We start from the raw sequence: 23,221 nt of genomic DNA, 5'->3' as shown, positions 1-23,221 counted from the left end.
ACTTCCAGAATTTCTGTTTGGTTCTATTTTAAAATGCCTATCTCTTTGGAAAATTTCTCATTCATATCCTTAATTATTTTTCTTATTTCTCTGTGTTATTTTTCATAATTCTCTGTGTCATGGAGCTTCTTTAAAATCAATACTTTGAATTATTTATTCAGGATTTTGTGAAGTTCTTTTTGATTGAGGTCTGTTACTGAAGAATTATTATTTTTTTTTTTTTTTTTTTTTTTTGAGACAGAGTCTCACTTTGTTGTCCAGGCTAGAGTGAGTGCCGTGGCGTCAGCCTAGCTCACAGCAACCTCAAACTCCTGGGCTCGAGTGATCCTTCTGCCTCAGCCTCCCGAGTAGCTGGGACTACAGGCATGCGCCATCATGCCCGGCTCATTTTTTATATATATATATATCAGTTGGCCAATTAATTTCTTTCTGTTTTTATAGTAGAGACGGGGTCTCGCTCTTGCTCAGGCTGGTTTTGAACTCCTGACCTTGAGCAATCCGCCCGCCTCGGCCTCCCAAGAGCTAGGATTACAGGCGTGAGCCACAGCGCCCGGCCTAGAATTATTATTTTTATTTGGAGGAGTCATATTTCCTTGTGTTTTCATGTTTCTTTTGTCCTTATGCATCTGGTGTAACAGTCACATCTTTCTGTTTTCTTTCTTAATTGCTTTCACAGGGGAGTACTTTTTCCTGAAAATGTATATTGCTGTTGGTTTGGTAGTCCACTTTGGCTTTAGTGTAATCTTTATGTCAATATAATTTATTTGGCTCTAAATAGCATCAGTGATATCTTATTTCCTCAGTGGCTTTATGTGCAGTTATTAGTGGTGGCTCTGTTAAAGTTTTGCTGTGGACTAGATGCCAGGTGGGCCAGTCTTTGGGCCCCAGTGGTGGAAGCAGTTGGCTGAGAATGCCTGTCTTTGTGCCCTAGGGCAGTATACATTGGCAATGAGGTTAATGGGTCCAGATGGACCATTTCTTGGGCTTCCATGGGGTTTCCTTAGATGCCAGTAGTGGCAGTGGTGAACTGGGCATGTGGGCAGGTTCTTGAATCCCTGGCCAATAGGTGTGATGTAGGTGATAGCAGCATTGGTGGTATAGCAAATCACTGGACTATAAGTGGACTGTACTGGTGTTGGTTGTGGCTGTGACAGATTGAGTAGTTACCTGGCCTGTTGGTGGTGTTTGTGGGTAGATACAACCCGTCATAGGTTGGTAGGTTGTGTTGTTTCAACCTCATATACTAAGAGGAATGTTCAAGTGTCAATGATAATAGACTGGGCTGGGTGATTCTCAGGCCACTAGCTTATATGCTTGAGTACTGGGGCATAGGACCTATTCAGCATATTTGGCCTCAGGCTCTCTCATAATACATTCATGTGATGACTGTGATAGGCAGGGGCAGGGTGGTCATCAGGCTGCTGGAGGAGTGCTCATTTGTGGGCAGTGGTCGTCGCACTATGAGCTCACCACTGGGGAGAGCGTTAAGCTACTCTGAGTGGGAGCAGTGTATAGAGGTAGATGTGGGACTCATGGTTTCCTTTCAACCTGGCCCCACAGTAGCAGCAGCAGTAGGATTTGTCCTTGTGGAATACGAAACTTCCTAGCCTCCCTTCTCCCTCCTTGGACCACAGATGGCAGCACTGGCCTTTACCCCAGGGGATGATGCAGACCTTTGCAGTTTGTACTCTCAGAATGACACTGGCTGTGGGCTTGTGATAAGAAAGGATAGGTACCTACGGGGAATTCTTTATATTTATTCTTGATTTTGCCATCCATTTAATAAATAATTAATTGAAGCAACTATTTTGTGTGCCAGATATATTGATTACTCCAGTTGCTGCCTATTTATTGTAATCCCTCTTATACACACAAAGCTAGATAATTTTAATATACAACTTTGACCGAATCACGTTTTTTTTTATTTCAGCGTATTATAGGGGTACAAATGTTAAGGTTACATATATTTCCCATGCCCACCCTTCCCGCGCGAGACAGAGCTTCAAGCGTGACCATACCCTAAACGTTACACATCTCACTCACTATGTTTGTATATACCCATCCCTTCCTACCCCCTCCCAACCACACACCTGACAAATGTTATTCCTATATGTCCAATTAAGTGTTTGTCTGTTAATCCCAATTTGCTGGTGAGTACATGCGGTGCTTGTTTTTCCATTCTTGAGATACATCACTTAGTAGAATGGGTTCCAGCTCTATCATGGAAAATACAAGAGGTGCTATATCACCATTGTTTCTTAAAGCTGAATAGTACTCCAGGGTATACATATACCACATTTTATTAATCCACTCATATATTGATGGACACTTGGGTAGTTTCCACAGCTTTGCCATTGTGAATTCTGCTGCTATAAACATTTGAGTGCAGGTGACTTTTTCATAAGGTGACTTTTTCATAAATTGACTTTTGAACTTTAGGGTAGATGTCCAGTAGTGGAATTGCTGGATTGAATGGCAGATCCACTTATATTGCTTTAAGGTATCTCCATATTGCTTTCCACAGAGGTTGAACTACTTTGCAGTCCCACCTGCAGTGTAGGAGTGTTCCTATCTCTCCACATCCACACCAACATTTATTGTTTGTGGAGTTTTTTTTATTTCATCATATTATGGGGGTACAAATATTGTTAGGGTTACATATATTACCCCTGCCATTCCTCCCCTCACCCCCTGCCTTACCAAAATATCGAGCGTGTCCTACCCTCAGGTGGTGCGCATCGCACCTATTTTGTAAATATAAATTCTTCCCCTCCTCGCCCCTCCCATCTGCCCACCACCTGATAAAAGTTTGCTTCTTTTTTCTTTTTTTTTTTGACCTTTGGGTTACACTGTATATCTTTGCCTTTCCCTAGGAAGGGTTAGAGATATTCCCTCCCCCACACACAATGCTCGCCACAACACTAAGATGTGTGTCTCCCCCATCCCCAAACCCTGGTGGGCACTATCACCATTTGAGCACCATAGATTTAATCAGTTAGTACCATTTTGATGGTGAGTTTTTGATAAAGGCCATTCTCACTGGGGATAAGTGATATCTCATTGCAGTTTTGACTTGCATTTTCCTGATGATTAGAGATGTTGAGTGTTTTTTCATGTTTGTTGGCCATTCTTCTGTCTTCTTTAGAAAAGTTTCTGTTCAAGTCCTTTGCCCATATTTGATAGGGTTGTTTGATTTTTCCTTGCTGATTTTGGTTAGTTCTTTTTTTTTTTTTTTTTTTTTTTTTGAGACAGAGTCTCGCTTGTTGACCAGGCTAGAGTGAGTGCCGTGGCGTCAGCCTAGCTCACAGCAACCTCAAACTCCTGGGCTCAAGCAATCCTTCTGCCTCAGCCTCCCGAGTAGCTGGGACTACAGGCACGCGCCACCATGCCCGGCTATTTATATATATATATATATATATATATATATATATATATATATATATTAGTTGGTCAATTAATTTCTTTCTATTTATAGTAGAGACGGGGTCTTGCTCTTGCTCAGGCTGGTTTCGAACTTCTGACCTTGAGCAATCCGCCCGCCTCAGCCTCCCAGAGTGCTAGGATTACAGGCGTGAGCCACCGCGCCCGGCTTGGTTAGTTCTTGGTAGATTCTAGCTATCAAACCCTTATCAGATGTGTAGGATGCAAAAATATTCTCCCATTCTGTAGGTTGTCTGTTTACTTTCATGACTTTCTTTGGCTGTGGAGAAGCTTTTTAGTTTGATCTTGTCTCATTTATTTATTTTTGTTGCTGCTGTGATTGCCTTAGGGGTCTTCTTCATAAATTCTTTGCCTAGGCTGATGTCTAGGAGAGTGTTTCCAAAATTTTCCTCTAGAATTCTAATAGTTTCACACCTAAGGTTCAAGTCTATTACCCAGCGTGAGTTGATTTTTGTGAGAGGTGAAAGGTGTGGATTGTGCTTCAGCTTTCTACACGTGGCTGTCCAGTTTTCCTAGCACCTTTTATTGAAAAGGGATTCTTTTCCCCAGTGTATGTTTTTGTCTGCTTTGTCAAAGATTAGAAGCTATATGAAGATGGTTTTCTATCAGGGTTCTCAGATATGTTCCACTGGTCAATATTCCTATTTTTGTGCCAATAGCAAATTGATTTAATTACTACTGCTTTGTAGTATAGTTTGATATCTGGCATATTAATAACTCCCATTTTATTTTTATTGCCTAGAATTGCTTTTGATATTTGGCATCTTCTCTGGTTCCAAACGAAGCATAAAGTTATTTTTCCATATCTGTGAAGAATGGTGTTGGGATTTTAATAGGTATTCCATTGAATCTATAGATCAGTTTGGGTAGTATAGACATTTTAACAATGTTGAGTCTGCCGACCTACGAGCATGATATGGATTTCCATCTGTTTACATCCTATGTTACTTCCTTCCTCAGTGTTTCATAGATCTCCCTGTAGAGGTCTATTACCTCTTTGGTTAAATATATTCCTAGGTACTTTATATTCTTTGTTGCTATTGTGAAGGGTATTGAGTCTTTTATTTGGTTCTCAATTTTATTGTTGGCGTAATGAATGCTTTTGATATGTGTGTATTGATTTTGTATCCTGAGACTTTACTAAATTCATTTATCACTTACAGGAGTTTATTGGTTGAATGCTTGGGATTTTATAAATATAATATCATATCATCAGCAAACAGTGAAAGTTTGATGTATTCTGCCCCAATTTGGATACCTTTAATTCCACTTTCCTGTCTGATTGCTATAGCCAGGACTTCCTGCACTATGTTGAATAGAAGTGGAGATAGTGGGAAGCCTTGGCTGGTTCCAGTTCTAAGTGGGAATGCTTTCAATTTTTCCCCATTCAGTATGATCTTGGCTATGGGTCTGTCGAATATGGTTTGTATCATTTTTAGGTATGTCCCTTCTATGCCTATTTTATTAAGTGTTCTTATCAAGAAAGCGTGTTGAATTTTATCAAAAGCTTTTTCTGCATCTATTAAAAGAATCATTTGGTCTTTGTTTTTGCTTTTGTTTATATGGTGAATTACATTTTTAGATATATGTATATTGAACCATCCCTGCATCCCTAGTGTGAAGCTCATTTGGTCGTTATAGATTATTTTTTTGATAAGCATCTGGATTCAGGTAGCTAGGATTTTGTTGAGAATTTTTGCATCTTTATTCATCAGGGATATTGGTCTGTAGTTTTTGTTGTTGTTGTTGCATCCTTTCCTGGTTTTGGTATCAGAGTTATGTTTGCTTCATAAAAGGTTCGGCAAGATTTCCATTTTTCTCGATGTTGTTGAATCATTTCTTCAAGATAGGCACCAGCTCTCCTTTGTAAGTGTGGTAAAATTCCAGAAAGGAACCACCTGGGCTGGGACTTTCCTTTTTAGAAAGATTTTTAATTGCTGTTTCTATTTCGACTCTTGATATTGGTCTGTTCAGGAATTCTATTTCTTCCTGGTTGAGCTTTCCACTGTGTTTTGTATTTCCCTGAATAAATTCTTCATTTCCAGGAGATTGGATTAATTTTTACTTAAGATCTCAATTTCCTTAGTGAATTATTTTCCCAAGTCCTGAATTTCTTTCCGGTTTCTTTTTGTTGTTTAACCAGTTTTTCTTGCATATCATTGAGCTTTCTTACAATCCAATTTTGGAATTCTTCCGTCATTTTAGTGTTTGGGATTTGTTCAGTCTCCATTTCTTGAGAGCTGGTATAACTGTTAGGGGGAGTGTTTTTGGTTTGATATTTCGAAGTTCCAGAATTCTTTCACTGAGCTGTCCCCATCTGGATCAGCTATTGTTGCCCAGGGGCCTTCTCTTCTGTACTTTCTTGATCAGACACTTAGAGGAGCTCTTCCACCACACTTGGAAGTTACCCCTGATGGGAGGGTTTACTTGTGGAGCCCATTGAGGCCACTTCAGGGGCATTTGTTCTTTGACCTGGGCCCTGATTGTTGGCCACTGACTGGGGAAAGAGATCCAGCTCCAATGTTCTGAACCACTGGGTGACCTAAACTGTTCTGGGAAACAAAGTCTTTTCTAGTGACTGCTTTCCAAATGCACACAGGCCCAGTGGATTAGGGGGAGAGTGGCTTTTCTTGTGTTACCCCGCCTCCAGGTGTGGAGCCTATCACTTTCAGCAGAAGAGATGTGGGCATGTGAGAGGAAGTAGCTCCCAAGTCTGCCCTGCACCTTGGCACCCCAGTGGCTGTAACACCCCTTTAGCATTAGTTCTCTCAGTAGTTTCTTGATTGAGCCAGGCCTGGCGAGTCGATCGCAGATTGTGTAAGGGTGGAATTTGTCTGGAGACTTTTTTGGGTGTGGGAGGGGCTCTGCCCTCTGCACCATATCACACCATGAATGCTGGGCTGTGTACCCCCTCATTGGCGACCTCTTGCCCACTCGCAGGGTATCAACACTGGGGCTGACGGTTTAGGAGGTGGCAGGTGCCAGGATTGCGGTATGGGTCATTGGGACACCCCATTGCCTCCTCTATGCTGCCTTCCTGACCGCCAGTTCAGCCATAGACCTTGCTCTTACTGACCCGCCCTGTGCAGTATTATTCGCCAGAGCCACTTCCAGCTTAGAGTCCCCAACTTAGCGAACATCTTTGTAGGGCTGGCCCCACTCATTATCAGAGGCCAGACATCCGTCTGCCTCCCCTGTTAGTTCAGTTCACTTTCCTCACGTCTTGGAGCCATCCTTACACTTGGCTCCACGGAGTTTCCACTAATGACCACACTCTCCACCACTCTCTTCTCTTGCTACTATTTTGCACCAATTTCAGACAGGTCCCTCGTTGGCTGAGTGTGAAGGTCAATGGGGATTCAAGTAGTTCTCCTGTGTGTCTGTTCCCACTTCACCCCCTGGCCTGGCGGGCCAGTGCCCTCCATGCACCCTATTGTTTGTTTTTCACTCTCCAGAGAACACAATCTTATCTCCCGATCACCTTATTTTTTCCTTTTATGAGAGTCCCGTGCTGAACCTCTGCAGATTCTCAATGCTGTCCTTGTAGGAGGGAGATCCAGTCTCCTATAGGAGACCAAGATATATGTCTCCTTTTCTGGGAGCAGAAATCCAGGGGGTTACCTTTACTCTGCCATTTTTTTCTCCTGCAGAAACTTTTTAACTTGATAAGGTTCCATTTATTTATTTTTGTTGCTGCTGTGATTGTCTTTGGGGTCTTCTTTATAAATTCTTTGCCTAGGCCAATGTCTAGAAGAGTATTTCCAACATTTTCCTCTAGAATTCTAATATTTTCACACTTAATGTTCAAGTCTGTTTCCCTGCGTGAGTTGATTTTTGTGAGAAGTGAAAGGTGTGTTTACTGTTTCAATCTTCTACATGTGGCTATTCAGTTTACCCAGCACCATTTATTGAATAAGGATTCTTTCCCCCTGTGACTGTTATTGTCGGTTTTGTTGAAGATTACTTGGCTATAAAGATGGTTTTATATCTAAGTTCTCTGTTCTCTTCCACTGTTCAATGTCCCTGATTTTGTGCCAATCCAAGGTGTTTTAGTTACTATAGCCTTGTTTTAAGTCTGGTAAATTGATACCTCCAATTCCATTTTTATTGCCTAGGATTGATTTTGCTAAACGGGGAATTTCTCTGGTTCCATACGAAGGGAAAAATTATTTTTCTGTATCTGTGAAAAATGATGATGGTATTTTGATAGATATTGCATTGATTTGGTAGGTCACTTTGGGTAGTATAGGCATTTTAACATTGTTGATTCTGCCGACCCATGAGCATGATATATTCTTCCACCTGTTTACATCCTATGCTATTTCCTCCTTCAGTGTTTCATAGTTCTCCCTGTACAGGTCTTTTACCTACTTAGTTAAATATATTCCTAGGTACTTTATTTTATTTGTTACTATTTAGAAGGGAATTGGGTCTTTGACTTGGTTCTCACTTTTACTGTTGTTGGCATATAGGAATGCCTCTGGTTTGTGTGTATTGATTTTGTATCGTGAGACTTTACCAAATTCATTTATCAATTCAAGGAGTCTCTTGGTTGAATCCTTGGGGTTTTCTAGGCATAATATCATGTCATCAGCAAAGAGTGAGAGTTTGATCTCTTCTGCTCCCATTTGGACGGCCTTAATACCACTCTATTGTCTGATTGCTATAACGAGGACTTTCAGCACTATGTTTAATAGAAGTGGAGTTAGTAAGCAACCTTGTCTTGTTCCAGTGCTAAGTGGGAATGCTTTCAATTTTTCCCCATACAGTATGATAATGGCTCTGGTTTTGTCATATATGGCTTGTATCATTTTTAAGTAAGGCCTGTCTATTATCCCTTTTGTGTTGAGCGTTCTTATCATAAAAGAGTGTTGAATTTTGTAGAATGCTTTTTCTGCTTCTATTGAGAGGATCGTATGATCTTTGTTGTTGCTTCTGTTTATATGGTGAATTGCATTTATATATTTGCATATGTTGAACCATCCCTGCATTCCTGGGCTGAAGCCCACTTGGTTGTGATGGATTGTTTTCTTGACAAGCACCTGAATTCGATTGGCTAGGATTTTGTTGAGAATTTTTACATCTATTTTCATAAGGGATATTGGTGTGTAGTTTTCTTTTTTTTTTCTTTTTTTGCATCCTTTCTTGGTTTTGGAATCAGGGTTATGTTTGCTTCATAAAATGTGTTGGGGATGATTCCATCCTTCTTGATGTTGTGGAATAATTTCTGCAGCATAGGCATGAGTTCTTCTTTGTAGGTGTGGTAATATTTGGGTGTAAAACCATCTGGGATGGGACTTTTCTTTTTAGGAAGTTTATTTATTGCTGCTTCATTTTCAGTACTTGATATTTGTCTGTTAAGGAGTTCTATTTCTTTCTGGATGAGCCTAGGGAGGCTGTGTGTTTCTAAGAAATTGTCCATTTCCTCCACCTTTTCCAGTTTGTGTGCATAGAGGTTTTGTAGTATTAATACATTATATCTTGTATCTCTGTGACATCCGTTGTAATTTCTCCTTTATTGTTCCTGATGGAGCTTATTCGAGATTATTTTTTCTGCTTTTCATTAGTCTAGCCAAAGGTGTGTCAATTTTGTTTATTTTTTCAAAGAACCAACTTTTTGTTTTATTAATTTTCTGTATAGCTTCCATGTTGTCAATATCATTTGGTTCTGATATGATCTTAATGATTTCACTTCTTCTGCTGGGTCTGGGGTTCATCTATTCTTCTTTTTCGAGCTCTTTGAGACGATTCATTAGTTTGTCTATTTGTGATGTTTCGGACTTTTGGATATAAGCATCTATGGAAATAAACTTTCCTCTCAGGACTGATTTAGCTGTGTCCCTAAGGTTTTGATAACTTGTGACTCCTTTGTCATTTAGTTCAAAGAATCTTTTGATTTCCATCTTGATTTCCTCATTTATGAAGTGATCATTCATCAGAAGGTTTTTTAGCTTCCATGACTTGGTGTAGAAATGAGAGCTCCTGGTAAGATTTATTTCTACATTTATTCCATTGTGATCTGAAAACATACATGGTATCATTTCTATTTTTTTAACTTGTTAGAGTCTTGCTTTGTGTGCTAGGATATGGTCAATCATAGAGAATAAACCATGAGCTGATGAGAACAATGTATATTCAGTGATTTTGGAGTAGAATGTCCTGAAAATGTCAGTCAGGCCCATTTGTTCTAGTGTTCTGTTTAAGTCCACTATTTCTTTCTTGGTTTTCTGTTTGGAGGTTCAGTCCTGCGCTGTCAGTGGGGTGTTAAAGTATCCAACTATTATGGTGGTGTTGTTTATCCATTTGTTTAGATCAAGTAGAGTTTGCTTTATGAATCTGTGTGAGCCAAGGTTTGCTGCATATATATTTAGAATTGTTATGTCTTCTTGTTGAACTGCACCTTTCATCATTATATAGTGACCTTCTTTGTTTTTTATTACTTTTGTTTCTTTAATAGCTAAGTTATCTGTAATCAGTAATTAGTACCACCACGCCAGCTTTCTTTTGGCTTCCATTTGCTTGAAATATTGTTCACCACCCCTTTACCTTAGTCTAACTACATCCTTGCAGGTTAGATGTGTTTTCTGAAGGCAGAAGATCCTTGATTGTATTATTCTGTCCATTTGTCCAGCATGTGTCTCTTGAGTGGAAAGTTCAAGCCATTCACATTTATTGAGAGAACTGAGAGGTGGGGCAGATTTCTGTTCATTCTGCTATGTTAAACATTGTTGCTTTGTTTTCTTTCTTGAGCCTTTGTGGTATCTGGGCTTTGATCTTTAGGTTTTGTGAAGATTTACATTCCTGAGTGTTTATTTTGCTGATCCGTGGATAACACTCTTTTGAGTACTTCTTGTAGTGCTGGTCTTGTCTTGTTGAATTCCCTCAGTCTTTGCTTATCTAAGAATGTCTTGATTTCTCCTTTGTATACAAAACTTAGTTTTGCAGGAAATAAGATTCTTGGCTTGGCAGTATTCTGTTTCAGAAGAGTGAGAATGGGGTCCAAGTTTCTCCTTGCTTTTAAAATTTCAGTAGAGAATTCTGGTATCATTTTTATTGGCTTTCCTTTGTATGTTACTTGCTTCTTTCATCTTACAGCTCGTAGAAAGGCCTCTTTAGTTGATATTTTGGTCAGTCTGTTGACTGCATGTCGTGACATCTTCCTGTTTGCATTGAATTACCCAGGGGTCCTTTGAGCTTCTTGAACTTGTATATTGAGATTTTTAGCAAGGCCTGGGAAATTTTCCTCTATTGTGTCTTAAAACAACTTATCCAACCCTTCAGTGTTTTCTTCTTCCCCTTTTGGCAACCCTACATCCCTCATATTAGGTTTCTTCACATAATCCCACATCTCTGGTAGGCTTTGCTCTTTTCTCTTGTTTTTCTGTTGTATCTCTGTGACTGATTTATTCAATTGGAAGGTGTTATCTTCAATTTCTGAGATTCTTTCTTCTGTTTGATCTACCCTGTTCTTGGGGCTTTCCATTGTGTTTTGTAGTTCCCTAAATTGATTCTTCATTTCCAGGAGTTTGGTTTGATATTTTTATTATTATCATTTCAATTTCTTTAGTGATTTTTTGTTCCAGCTTCTGGAATCTTTTTGTGTTTTCTTTGTGTTGTTTATCCATTTTTCCTTGTAAGTTGTTGAATTTTCTTTTGATCCGTGCTCGAAATTCTTCTTGTGTCATTTTAGTGGTCTGATTTTGATTGATATCCATTTCTAAGGGGCTGGTGTTCTTCTTTGAAGGTGTGCTTTCCGTTTGAGTCTTCATATTTCCAGAATTCTTTTGCTGATTTCTTCCCATCTGTATTAGTTGTTTCTTCTTACCTTTAGGTTTTCATTTGGATAATGACTCGCCCTGTTAATTTCTGAGCCAGTAGATGGTGTTTGTATGTGAGATTCGACCACAGCCTGTATGATGAGTCAGTAGATGCCATAAAAGTGTGTGCAGAATATCTTCCCTGTCAGTAGATGGCGCTTGCTGGGAGGAGCAGGCTACACTGCTGTTTTTGGATCCTGTAACCAGCTCTTGTTCCTCTGGAGAGGCACTCTAGAGCCTCAGGTGGTAGGTGGGGCCCTGGGACTTCCAGGTGTGTCCTTGTTCTCCACTTCAGTGAAGGCTCATCTAGGAGTCAGTCTGGGTGGAGCTGGGTTGGGTAAGCCTGCCCTCAAGCACCACAAATGCTGTTAGCAGGGGTCAACATTCTGTTCTCTGCTTCCGGGAAAAGCTGTCAGGGAGGGGCTGGAATGGCCCTACTCAGTCAGAAAGTTTATGTGAGGGGGTGGGGCTGACTGAGACCTGCATTCTGGAACAGGCCTCACTCCTTTCCACCCTCCCCAACTCCACAGCTTCTCCTGGGCCTCTGCCAGCTGGTCAGACCTCATGCCACTGGATCTCTCCTGGCTGTGATGCAGGTGTAGAGATTCCCTACACAGAATCACTGCCTCACTGGGCACACGGTCCCCCCTTGGCAGGAGGGTTGCCCTCAAGCACACTGATATGGCCCTGAAGGCACACATACCTTTGTACACTCATTCAGGAATATCCCTTCTGTGCCCTGGGCAATGAGAGATCTGAGTGCCCGGGATCTGGTCCCCAGGTCTGACCTCTGGGCCCCAGGATTCAATCCCTGACCCCACCAGGGAGAGGAGTGCTAATTCACCCACGGGGAGCCAAATCTGGGTCAATGTCTCTCAGCTTCAGAGCCATCCCTGTTCTCCTGGAATCACTGGCCAGCAGCACCTGGGAGGGCTGTCAGGTAGGGATCTTGCCTCTGAGTACCCCTCAGTCAGCTGAAGGGCCCCAAAAGGGAGGGTCCCATTCCCTGGAGATGCCTCTGGCTGGTGGCTATATTGTCTCTCTCGGCAGCTGTGTATAGGGAAGGGGGAGGGGAGAATGAAGCAATATGGCACCTGCCACGCAGCTTGGGTCAGTGTACACGGAGGTGCCCCAAGGGAGTTGGGTGCCTGGTGCTGTATATGCTAAAGGCTTACTGCTCACTGGCTGTGTCCGTCTCTGGGCTGGTTTTCGCAGCTCTCTCCACCAACTGGGGAGCCTGCCAGCAGTCCGAGTTGCATGGAAGAGGAAAGGTAATCAATCCACCTACCCTTGATGCTGGTCTTCAGGATTCTCGGGATGTCTCTTCTTCCAGTTCTCCTTCATAACCTCTTGCCATGGAATCTCCTGTAGTCTCAAGTACCCCTCTTTCCAACCCTCGTCTGATGTATGCTCCTCTGCTTGCTTCTTTCTTCTAATTTCTTCTAGAATCTGTCTTTTTTGCAGAGATACTCTGTCTGGGGGTGTTTCTCATCCACCATCTTTCTCCACCACCCCAAATCACTTTTGAGTTTAAAAGTCTTCATTCTTTTTAACTCAAAAAAGCACATACCCCATTGCTTTTGTGAAGTGGTGTACTCAGAGGCAGAGTGTGGTGAGAGCCGTCTGTCCTGGCAGAGAGGAGTGTTTTATCATTGACATGATTTAAAATTAGCACATGTTTTTGTTCTTTCATTGTTTTTATTCCATTTCAAACACTGAGTGAAATGACCAGGAACCAAGCTTTGTTTTCATTGCTTAGGTCTCTCATCAGGTTTCCCCTGGAAGCTACAGAGGTGTTGAGAGTTAGGGTCCTGAAAACTCCAGGGTTACTGAGGTTTGGCCTCTTACACTGTTGCACATATTCACTTAGCATTAGGAGCTGATTCACACTAAGTACATAGTACATGTAGGTATTAATTATTCTTTTTTTATTCTTCCTTTTATTTCATCATATTATGGGGGTACAAACATTGTTAGGGTTACAGATATTGCCCCTGCCCCCTCTCTCCTCCCAGTGTGCCAGAGATTGAAGCGTGTCCAATCCCCTGGTGGTGCGCACCACACATATTATGTAAGTATATATCCTTCTCCTCCTCCCCCCTCCCACCTGCCCACCACCTGATAAAAAGTTTTTTTTCTTTTTTAGGGAGAGACAAAGATATACAATGTAACCAAAATGTCAAAAAATAAGCACATTTTGATATTAAAAACAGACTAACTCTTACACTGTTTTTTCATTATTTTAAAATTTTCTATTTTCAATGCCTCCCCATTATTGCCTGCACCTAGAACAGACTACTCCCAACGCCCCTCCCCCCTTTACTATATTACTGCCTTTCATGCTTAAGTTCAAATTCTCTGCTTTTTTACAATTCAAAGTTTTTAGTCTGGCTTTTATAATTGGGATCATCTCATAATACTCCTGTAAAGATGCCTTGTACTCCAGGATAGCTAATCCTATGTGTGAGTCATTGCACTGCCTTATTAGACCTTGCCCCTACCTTTTTTGCCTTCTACTCCATCCATCTAAAACCTACACATGCCTCCACTTCAATATTATCACACTAGCTCAGAGATTATTATCTAGCCTTGGAACTTATATCAGACTTATTATCTTTGTCATATAGTTAATATGTATACTTTATATTATGACTTTTTTTGTATGTATGCTATGTTTTGTTCTTCAATTTAAATGATAAGTTGGTGAGAGTCATGAGTTGTGTCATATGACATTTATTGGCACAAACAAAAACTTGGTCAATGATAATACAAGGTAACTGCTTTTCAAATAGGAAAATGGGCTTGTTGCTGAATTCCTGTACAATAATTTGTGTGTTCTAGCAATGAGCCCTAATTACCACAAATTGTCAAATTTCCTTCATTTGGGTATAGTGAAGATAAGAAATCTTGGGACAAATTCTTGAGAGATCACAACAAAATGTATAGATAACAATGTTGCAGTTGTTAGGTATGGATATATGGATATATATAGAATTATATATAACAAAAAGTGAAAATTCTATTTACACACTCTCAACACCCTCTGAAATATCATGCTCCTTCCCACTTAATAATTTACTCTGCAGCCTTCTAGATCTTTTCTCTTTGTTTGGTGTGTGTGTGTGTGTGTGTGTGTGTGAGAGAGAGAGAGAGAGAGAGAGAGAGAGAGAGAAGGGATAGAAAACATAAATGTGATCCTACACAGTGTGTGCATGTGTGTGTGTGTGTATGTGTGTGTGTGTGTGTATGTGTGTGTGTGTGTGTGTGTGTGTGTGTGTGTTTAGTTGTTCAGTAGCTTTCTCTTTTCATTTGATAATGTAGTGGTGATGGAAAACAAGTTTGCTGAAAGATCAACTCATAATTAAGACACATTAATAAGAGAAAGTTTTATTTACCATGTACATGGGTAGAATCACAAAGTGGTTACCCAATATCCCAATGAATTTCAGAGATTTTTATACCTATCTTTTTCAAAGGGAGGGAAAATGAGGAGTGAAGGTAACACTGTTTAGGGGTGACAAATGGTGTTAGGGAGGACAAATGGATGGGAGAAAGATATTGAATTGTAATTAACCTGAGAGATAGGTATTATGTTTCAAATAATTTGAGCCAGGTCTGGTTGCATTCTTGGTCTTATTTCCTGCAAGTTGTTGAGATAACAGGGAGAAGAAGGGAAGTCAATTGCCCCCTTGATCTTTTGATCAGGTCAGTCTGGTTTATGCAGATAGAGGGTGAGCCTTTTCCAAGGGCCTGTTAATATCTAAGAACCTTTAATTCAAAATACTCTTTATACCAAAGAGTCATTTTGGAGTGCAATTTCCTGAGCTCCTTCAATAACATTTCATCAGCTATTTTTGGTCTCCATACATCCAACTTTATCTCATTCTTAGCAGCTAATGTAGCAATTTCTGAATATTGAAATGATCAGTAATTTACATCTTTAATCTTAAAAATGGTTGACTGAATATGGTCCAAAGCTGTGATTCAGACTGGATTCTATCCTGTTTTCCATTATCTGAATGCTGTACAGTTAATTAACAAACATGTAGGAGTGTTGGTGGGGGGCATGTAGTAAGTTGAAAAACAATATATGCAAACCAGCTTGCCACCAGAATTTAGAACAGCATAAAATTGAATGCCCTAGATAACTTATAAGCAGGAAAGGGGAAATAGAGCCAGAGTAAAAGAGACCTTTAGAATACCAGTGCATTTTGTGTCTGCATTATTGCTTGTTTTCTGACTATAAAATAATACATTCTCATTGCAGAAGATGGGAAATAGAGAAATTCTATATTAAAAAGAAAGCAAACATTACCCTAATCCTAGTACCCACACTTACTCACAGTTGATATTTATTTTTGCTTATAGAGCTTCTTTCTTTTTTAAAATTTTATTATAAGATACATCATGAATTTTAAAGCATTCAAACAGTAAAAATACGTGTAAAGCAAAAACAATCCTCTTCCTAACATCCCTTATCTGTACTTTCCAGATAATCAGTCACTGTTAATGATTTCTCTGATAATTTACATTTAAGTGTACTGATATTGCCTTTATTCTGAGTACACAAATGTGTAGTATGTGAAATATGTATTCTATACATCATAATGGGATCATACTGTGTTAATGTATTTTATACTGCTTTTTTCCATTTAGCTTGCTATCCTAAGCATACATATCCCATATATAACTCAGATGCAACCTGAAGATTCTGAGCATGGAACTGTTTGAAAAAGCTTGACCTGACACCCCTTCCCATGTGATTCTATGCCCTTGAGCTTCTGAGCTTACACAGAAAAAGGTCTACAGCCTTAGCTGAGGGCCCTTTCCATTGAATTACACATTTATTCTGTGTGTATGGCTCTACTTTAGACTATTTGGTGGGAGGTATTAGAGGGGAAGGTGTGGTTACACACCTGGAACCAACACAGTGGAAAGTGTTAAAGACGAAGGGTTTAGATCCCATTTTTATTGCTTACAAGAGATCATTTTAAAAGAAAATGTTTTGAATAATTCTGTGATACATTTTTATCTTCCTTTAGAGATGAGAAAACAGGGACATAGTCAGGGAGAAGTGATTATTTAAGATACACAGCTTGTATGTAATAGAGCCTGGATCAAACAAAGGCATGTTTGAACCAGAACCTATGTGTTTTCCACTTTACCATCTCAGCCTTACTTTTGGATTTCTGTAAAATTATTTATAGAATATGTATTGTATTCTTGAAAATTGCTAAGAGTAGATTTTAAGTGTTCACACCACAAAAAGTAAGTATATGAAGTAATAAGTATGCTAATTAGCTCAAATTAGCCATTCCACAATATACACATATTTCAAATCATGTTGTATACTAAAAATATATACAATATTTGTCAATTCAGTAATTAAAAATGTGAATGAGAGCATGTCTTCAAAGTGATTGCCTCATTTTTTATTAAAATCTTGATAAAAGTTACTTATTCTGTTCTTTCTCTAGTGTCTAAGCATCTCCTCTCTAATTCTCTTTGTTTTGTCATATTCCTTTTTCAGGAGAGAAGCCTTATAAATGCACCTGGGATGGCTGCTCCTGGAAATTCGCTCGCTCAGATGAGCTCACCCGCCATTTTCGCAAGCACACGGGCATTAAGCCCTTCCGGTGTAGAGACTGCAACCGCAGCTTTTCTCGCTCTGACCACCTGTCCCTGCACCGCCGGCGCCATGACAGCATGTGAACAACATAGGCCACACTAGAGAAGCTGTGCTGTTCTCTTTCCTGTGTGTGTGCTGAGGTCAAGACTATTTTTTTCTATTTGGCTTCAATGTGTTTCTGGGATGGAGTTGAGGCAGCCCTCTGAGCCAGGTGGAGGAGACTGGAGGAAAAGATAGTTTGTCTCCCATGGGGCTCTTAATATTCCTTCACCTCTCCACTCCCCACACTCCAGTTTTTTCAACCTCCACATGGGTTGAATTCTAGTGGGGCATCCATGGTTGCCCTCATCCCCTCTTCTCTGAAATAGGACATTTTTTCCTTTAGTAACAGAACAAGAATCAAACTCAAGGTTGTAAACAAACATACACTGCTTTTTTTCTTTCCTATTGTTTTCTCTTGTTTCTTGGAAGTCTTACCCATATGTATTTTTAATCACTACTAAAAAGTGGTTGATAGTGTCCTAAAATGACTTTTGTTCAAAAGCTCCTAGATGACAGGGGCATAACAATGTAGTTTATCGGTAAGAGTTACAGGGATTTGAATCCTGAGTATAGGGCACATTGTCAGTAAATAAGCTGAGTTCCATACCAAGCTCAAAGGTTTTATAAATCCAATCCTATTTTTTCTTAAAGTTTGGTTTTCAGACAGTGCTGGTGTTTCTGCTTCTTAAGTCCGTGAAAGAAATGAAGGGGCCTTCTCATCCTTGCCCTTCTCTTCTTCCTCTTCCTCCTTCACGGTTAAAGATTTTGCTGCACCATTATATTGTTTGATAGGTTAAATTTGAACAAATACTCAAAGGACACATAGACATGTCAGTAGGGAGAAAAGTGTTCTAGGAGTATGTTTGGGAGTGACGGGAACAAGCAGACCTGGGACAATCCTGAGAACAAATAGAAGGAGACTTTCACTTGGATAGGATATCAAAAGTGCTTTAAATTACAAACCTCACTCAAATGGCAGCCTGTTGAGATAATGTCTTGAGGGGCTGCACTGTATTATTTATTCTTTTGTTTACATAACGTAACAGTTGAATATATTGCATGATGAGAATTCACGCATTGGGGCCATGTTATACAGAAGCAAAGGATTGGAAGGAAGGAATTTTGTTCATTCTATGACATTATTTGCATTCATTCCTATTTTTCAAATTGAATATAAGAGGCTATACCTGAAAACTGACACATAAAAAGCAGTTGGATATATTTTTTTTTTTGAGGAAAAGGAAAGAGAAGTTTATTAATTTGTCAGCAAATGAGGAGAGCGGCAGACCAGCATCCCAAAAGACCATCATCCTGACTGAGCAGAAATACAGGAAGTTTAAAAGAAGGGTTTTCGGTGGTTGGGCTACACAACCCTGGTGATCTTGTGTCCCTTATCTGGGTGACTTTGTTGAGCTATCTCCTGTGGTTTAAGATACTAGAAAAGAAATAGCAAATAACATTTTTTCTGCCCCTTTGATTACTGGCCGTGGGCAGGAATACAGGTTTTAATTCCCCAAATGGGTAGGGGTTTTAGAGAGACAACTTGTAAAACATTTCCTTGCCTTTTTTCTGACCTTTACCTCTGTTACACTCTTAGTCCCGCTTAATATTTGTGCTTTCCATGGCATACATGATCGTACTAAACACGCAGCCCTGTCTGTGATCCTTACGAACATCTCGCCTTCTAGGCCTTTGTGGAGTTAACAAACTATATTGAAAATGGGATCTTCCTAGGCAGCTGATGTTGCATTAGAGTAAAGAGACAGCTTAGCAAGACTTCTTTTGCTGACTGTGCTGGCCACAGGACACCATTCTGCTGGGCCCATCTTCCTTCTCTGCCTTTCTGTCCCAGTTAACCATTATTCTTTTTACTTTGCTGGTGGAATGACTCATCTCCATGGTCCCTACTTCCAACTGTGGCTCAACTTCAAGGCTTATCTACTCCTCACACCCAAAGATCTGCAAAGCTCAGGAGGCTTCTTTTCACTGACTCTACCCTTCTTGGAAGACACTTGTGGTTTTTTTTTTTTTTTTTTTTTTTTTATTTTGGCATATTATGGGGGTACAGATTTTAAGGTTTCAATAAATGCCCATTTCCCCCCTGCCCCCAAAAGTCTGAGTCTCCATCATGACCATCCCCCAGATGGTGCACATCTCACTCATTATGTATGTATATACCCGCCCCCCTCCCCCATCCCACCTGCCCAATACCCTATTACTGTAGTACCTATGTGTCCACTTAGGTGCTACTCAGTTAATAACAGTTTGCTGGAGAATATGTCTGGTGCTTGTTTTTCCATTCTTGGGATACTTCACTTAGTAGTATGGGTTCCAGCTCTAACCAGGAAAATATAAGATGTGCTATATCACCATTGTTTCTTAGAGCTGAATAGTACTCCATGGTATACATATACCACATTTTATTAATCCATTCTTGGATTGATGGGCACTTGGGCTGTTTCCACAGCCTTGCAATTATGAATTGTGCTGCTATAAATATTCGAGTGCAGGTGTCTTTTTTGTAGAGTGTCACTGGATCATTTGGGTAGATGCCCAGCAATGGGATTGCTGGATCAAATGGTAGATTCACTTGTATCGCTTTAAGGTATCTCCATATTGCCTTCCACAGAGGTTGAACTAGTTTGCAGTCCCACCAGCAGTGTAGGAGTGTTCCTCTCTCTCCGCAACCACGCCAGCATTTATTGTTTGGAGATTTTTTGATAAAGGCCATTCTCACTGGGGTTAAGTGATATCTCATTGTGCCTTTGATTTGCATTTCCCTGATGATTAGAGATGTTGAGCATTTCTTCATATGTTTGTTGGCCATTCTTCTGTCTTCTTTAGAAAAATTTCTGTTCAAGTACTTTGCCCACTTTTTAATGGGGTTATTTGATTTTTTCTTCCTAATTTTCATGAGTTCTAAGTATATTCTAGTTATCAGTCCCTTATCGGATGCATAGGATGCAAAAATTTTCTCCCATTCTGTAGGTTGTCTGTTTACTTTCATGACTATTTCTTTGGCTGTTCAGAAGCTTTGTAGTTTGATCATGTCCCATTTATTTCTTTTTGTTGCTGCTGTGATTGCCTTTGGGGACTTCTTCATAAAATCTTTGCCCAGGCCGATGTCTAGGAGAGTGTTTCCAACTTTTTCCCCTAAAGTTCTAATAGTTTCATATCTTAGGTTTAAGTCTGTTATCCAGCGTGAGTTGGTTTTTGTGAGAGGTGAAAGGTGTGGGTCCTGTTTTAGCCTTCTACAGGTGGCTATCCAGTTTTCCGAGCACCATTTATTGAAGAGAGATTCTTTTCCCCAGCGTATGTTTTTGTCTGCTTTGTCAAAGATGAGATGACTATATGAGGATGGTTTTATATCAGGATTCTCACATCTGTTCCACTGGTCAATATTCCTGTTTTTGTGCCAATACCATATTGTTTTAATTACTACAGCTTTGTAGTATAGTTTGATATCTGGCATATTAATGCCTCCCATTTTGTTTTTGTTGCCTAGAATTGCTCTTGATATTCGGGGTCTTCTTTGGTTCCATACGAAGCAAAAAATTATTTTTTCTATATAAGTGAAGAATGCTGATGGGATTTTAATAGGTATTGCATTGAATCTGTAGATCAGTTTGGGTAGTATAGACATTTTGATGATATTGAGTCTGCCGATCCACGAGCATGGTATGGATTTCCATCTGTTTACATCCTCTGCTATTTCCTTCCTCAGTGTTTCATAGTTCTCCCTGTAGAGGTATTTTACCTCTTTGGTTAAATATATTCCTAGGTACTTTAATTTCTTTGTTGCTATTGTGAAGGGAATTGAGTCTTTGATTTGGTTTTCAATTAGATTGTTGTTGGCGTATATGAATGCTTCTGATTTCTGTGTATTGATTTTGTATCCTGAGACTTTACTAAATTCATTGATCAGTTCCAGGAGTTTCTTGGTTGAATACTTGGGGTTTTCTAGATACAATATCATATCATCAGCAAACAGTGAAAGTTTGATCTCTTCTGCCCCTATTTGGATACCTTTGATTCCATTTTCCTGTCTGATTGCTGTAGCCAAGACTTCCAGCACTATGTTGAACAGAAGTGGAGATAGTGGGCAGCCTTGTCTGGTTCTAGTTCTAAGTGGGAATGATTTCAATCTTTCCCCATTCAGTATGATGTTGGCTATGGGTCTGTCATATATGGCTTGTATCATTTTTAGGTATGTCCCTTCAATGCCTATTTTCTTAAGTGTTCGTATCATGAAAGGGTGTTGAATTTTGTCAAAAGCTTTTTCTGCATCTATTGACAGAATCATGTGGTCTTTGTTTTTGCTTCTGTTTATGTGGTGAATTGCATTTATCGATTTACGTATGTTGAACCATCCCTGCATCCCTGGGATGAAGCCCACTTGGTCGTGGTGGATTATTTTTTTGGTAAGTGTCGGGATTCGGTTAGCTAAGATTTTGTTGAAAATTTTTGCATCTATATTCATTAGGGATATTGGTCTGTAGTTTTCTTTTTTTGTTGCATCCTTTCCTGGTTTTGGTATCAGAGTAATATTCGCCTCATAAAAGGTGTCGGGGAGGTTTCCGTTCTTCTCGATGTTGTGGAATAGTTTCTGCAAGATAGGTACTAGTTCTTCTTTGTAAGTGTGGTAAAATTCAGGTGTGAAGCCATCTGGACCGGGACTTTTCTTTTTAGGGAGATTTTTAATTGCTGTTTCTATTTCAGCTGTTGAGATTGGTCTGTTCAGGGAATGTATTTCTTCCTGGTTGAGCCTAGGGAGGCTGTGTGTTTCTAGAAATTTGTCCATTTCCTCCACATTTTCCAGTTTGTGTGCATAAAGATTTTTGTAGTATTCATAAATTGTATCTTGTATCTCTTTGGGATCAGTTGTGATATCTCCTTTTTTATTCCTGATGGAGCTTATTAGAGATTTCTCTTTTATGCTTTTCGTTAGCTTAGCCAATGGTGTGTTAATTTTGTTTATTTTTTCAAAGAACCAACTTTTTGTTTTATTAATCTCCTGAATAGCTTTCCTGTTTTCAATTTCGTTTAGTTCTGATTTGATCTTGTTGATTTCACTTCTTCTGCTGGGTTTGGGGTTGGTCTGTTCTTCTTTTTCCAGCTCTTTGAGTCGTTTCATTAGATTGTCTATTTGTGATCTTTTTGTCTTTTGGTTATAGGCATTTATGGAGATAAACTTTCCTCTCAGAACTGCTTTAGCTGTGTCCCAGAGGAGTTGATAACTTGTCTGTCCATTGTCGTTTTCTTCATAGAACTTTTTTATTTCCGTCTTGATTTCTTCATTTACGAAGTAATCATTTAGTAGGAGGTTGCTTAATTTCCACGTTTTTGTGTAGAAATGTGAGTTTCCATTAGGGTTGATTTCTACTTTTATTCCACTGTGATCTGAGAAGGTACATGGTATGATTTCTATTTTTTTAAATTTCTTGAGATTTCTTTGTGTCCTAGGATATGGTCAATCTTAGAGAATGTCCCGTGAGCTGATGAGAAGAACGTATATTCAGTGGATTTTGGGTAGAATGTTCTGTAGATGTCTGTCAGACCCAATTGTTCTAGAGTTTTGTTTAAGTCCATTATTTCTTTATTAATTTTCTGTTTGGAGCATCTGTCTCGTGCCGTCAGTGGGGTGTTGAAATCTCCGGCGATTATGGAGTTGCTTTTAATCCATTTGCTTAGCTCCAGTAAGGTTTGCTTTATGAATCTGGGTGCACCTAAGTTGGGTGCATATATATTTAAAATTGTTATCTCTTCTTGTTGGACTGTGCCCTTCACCATTATATAATGACCCTCTTTGTCTTTTACTACTTTTGTTGGTTTAAAAACTAAATCGTCTGAAATTAGAACTGCCACACCAGCCTTCTTTTGGCTTCTATTCGCTTGGAATATTGACCTCCACCCTTTTATTTTTAGTCTATATGCATCCTTGCAGGTTAGATGTGTTTCCTGAAGACAGCATATACTTGGCATGTATTTTCTTATCCATTCAGCCAGCCTATGTCTCTTGAGTGGAGTGTTTAAGCCATTCACATTTATTGAGAGAATTGATAGGTAAGGTAGATTACTGATCATTCTGTTGGGTTGGATGTTGTTGCTATGAGTTCTGTCTTGAGCCATTGTAATATCTGGCCTTTAATATCTTTGGGTTTTTGTTGTTTTTATATTCGTGGGTTATTATTATGATGTTCCATGCATAACGCTCTTTTAAGTACTTCTTGTAGGGCTGGTCTTGTCTTGGTGAATTCTCTGAGCCTTTGCTTGTCTGAGAATGTTTTTATTT

The 23,221-nt window shown here is 39.6% G+C and overlaps 1 protein-coding gene across 1 annotated transcript in view; it reads left to right on the top strand.

Moving 5' to 3' along the window:
- KLF8 (KLF transcription factor 8) overlaps window positions 1-19,099 on the top strand; it is a 301,584-nt gene extending 282,485 nt beyond the window's left edge. Inside the window, exon 8 of the mRNA XM_020284954.2 lies at window positions 16,789-19,099. Coding sequence (XP_020140543.1) covers window positions 16,789-16,970 — 182 coding nt within the window. The 3' untranslated portion in view covers window positions 16,971-19,099. The remainder of the gene's footprint in view (window positions 1-16,788) is intronic.
- The last annotated feature ends 4,122 nt before the right edge of the window (window positions 19,100-23,221 follow it).

Source organism: Microcebus murinus, unplaced genomic scaffold, assembly GCF_040939455.1.
Source record: "Microcebus murinus isolate Inina unplaced genomic scaffold, M.murinus_Inina_mat1.0 scaf001_hap2_Mmur4.0, whole genome shotgun sequence".
NCBI classification, from domain to species: Eukaryota; Metazoa; Chordata; class Mammalia; order Primates; family Cheirogaleidae; genus Microcebus; species Microcebus murinus.
The sequence above is the reverse complement of the archived record's forward strand: the minus strand, read 5'-3'. Positions and strand labels throughout refer to the sequence as shown.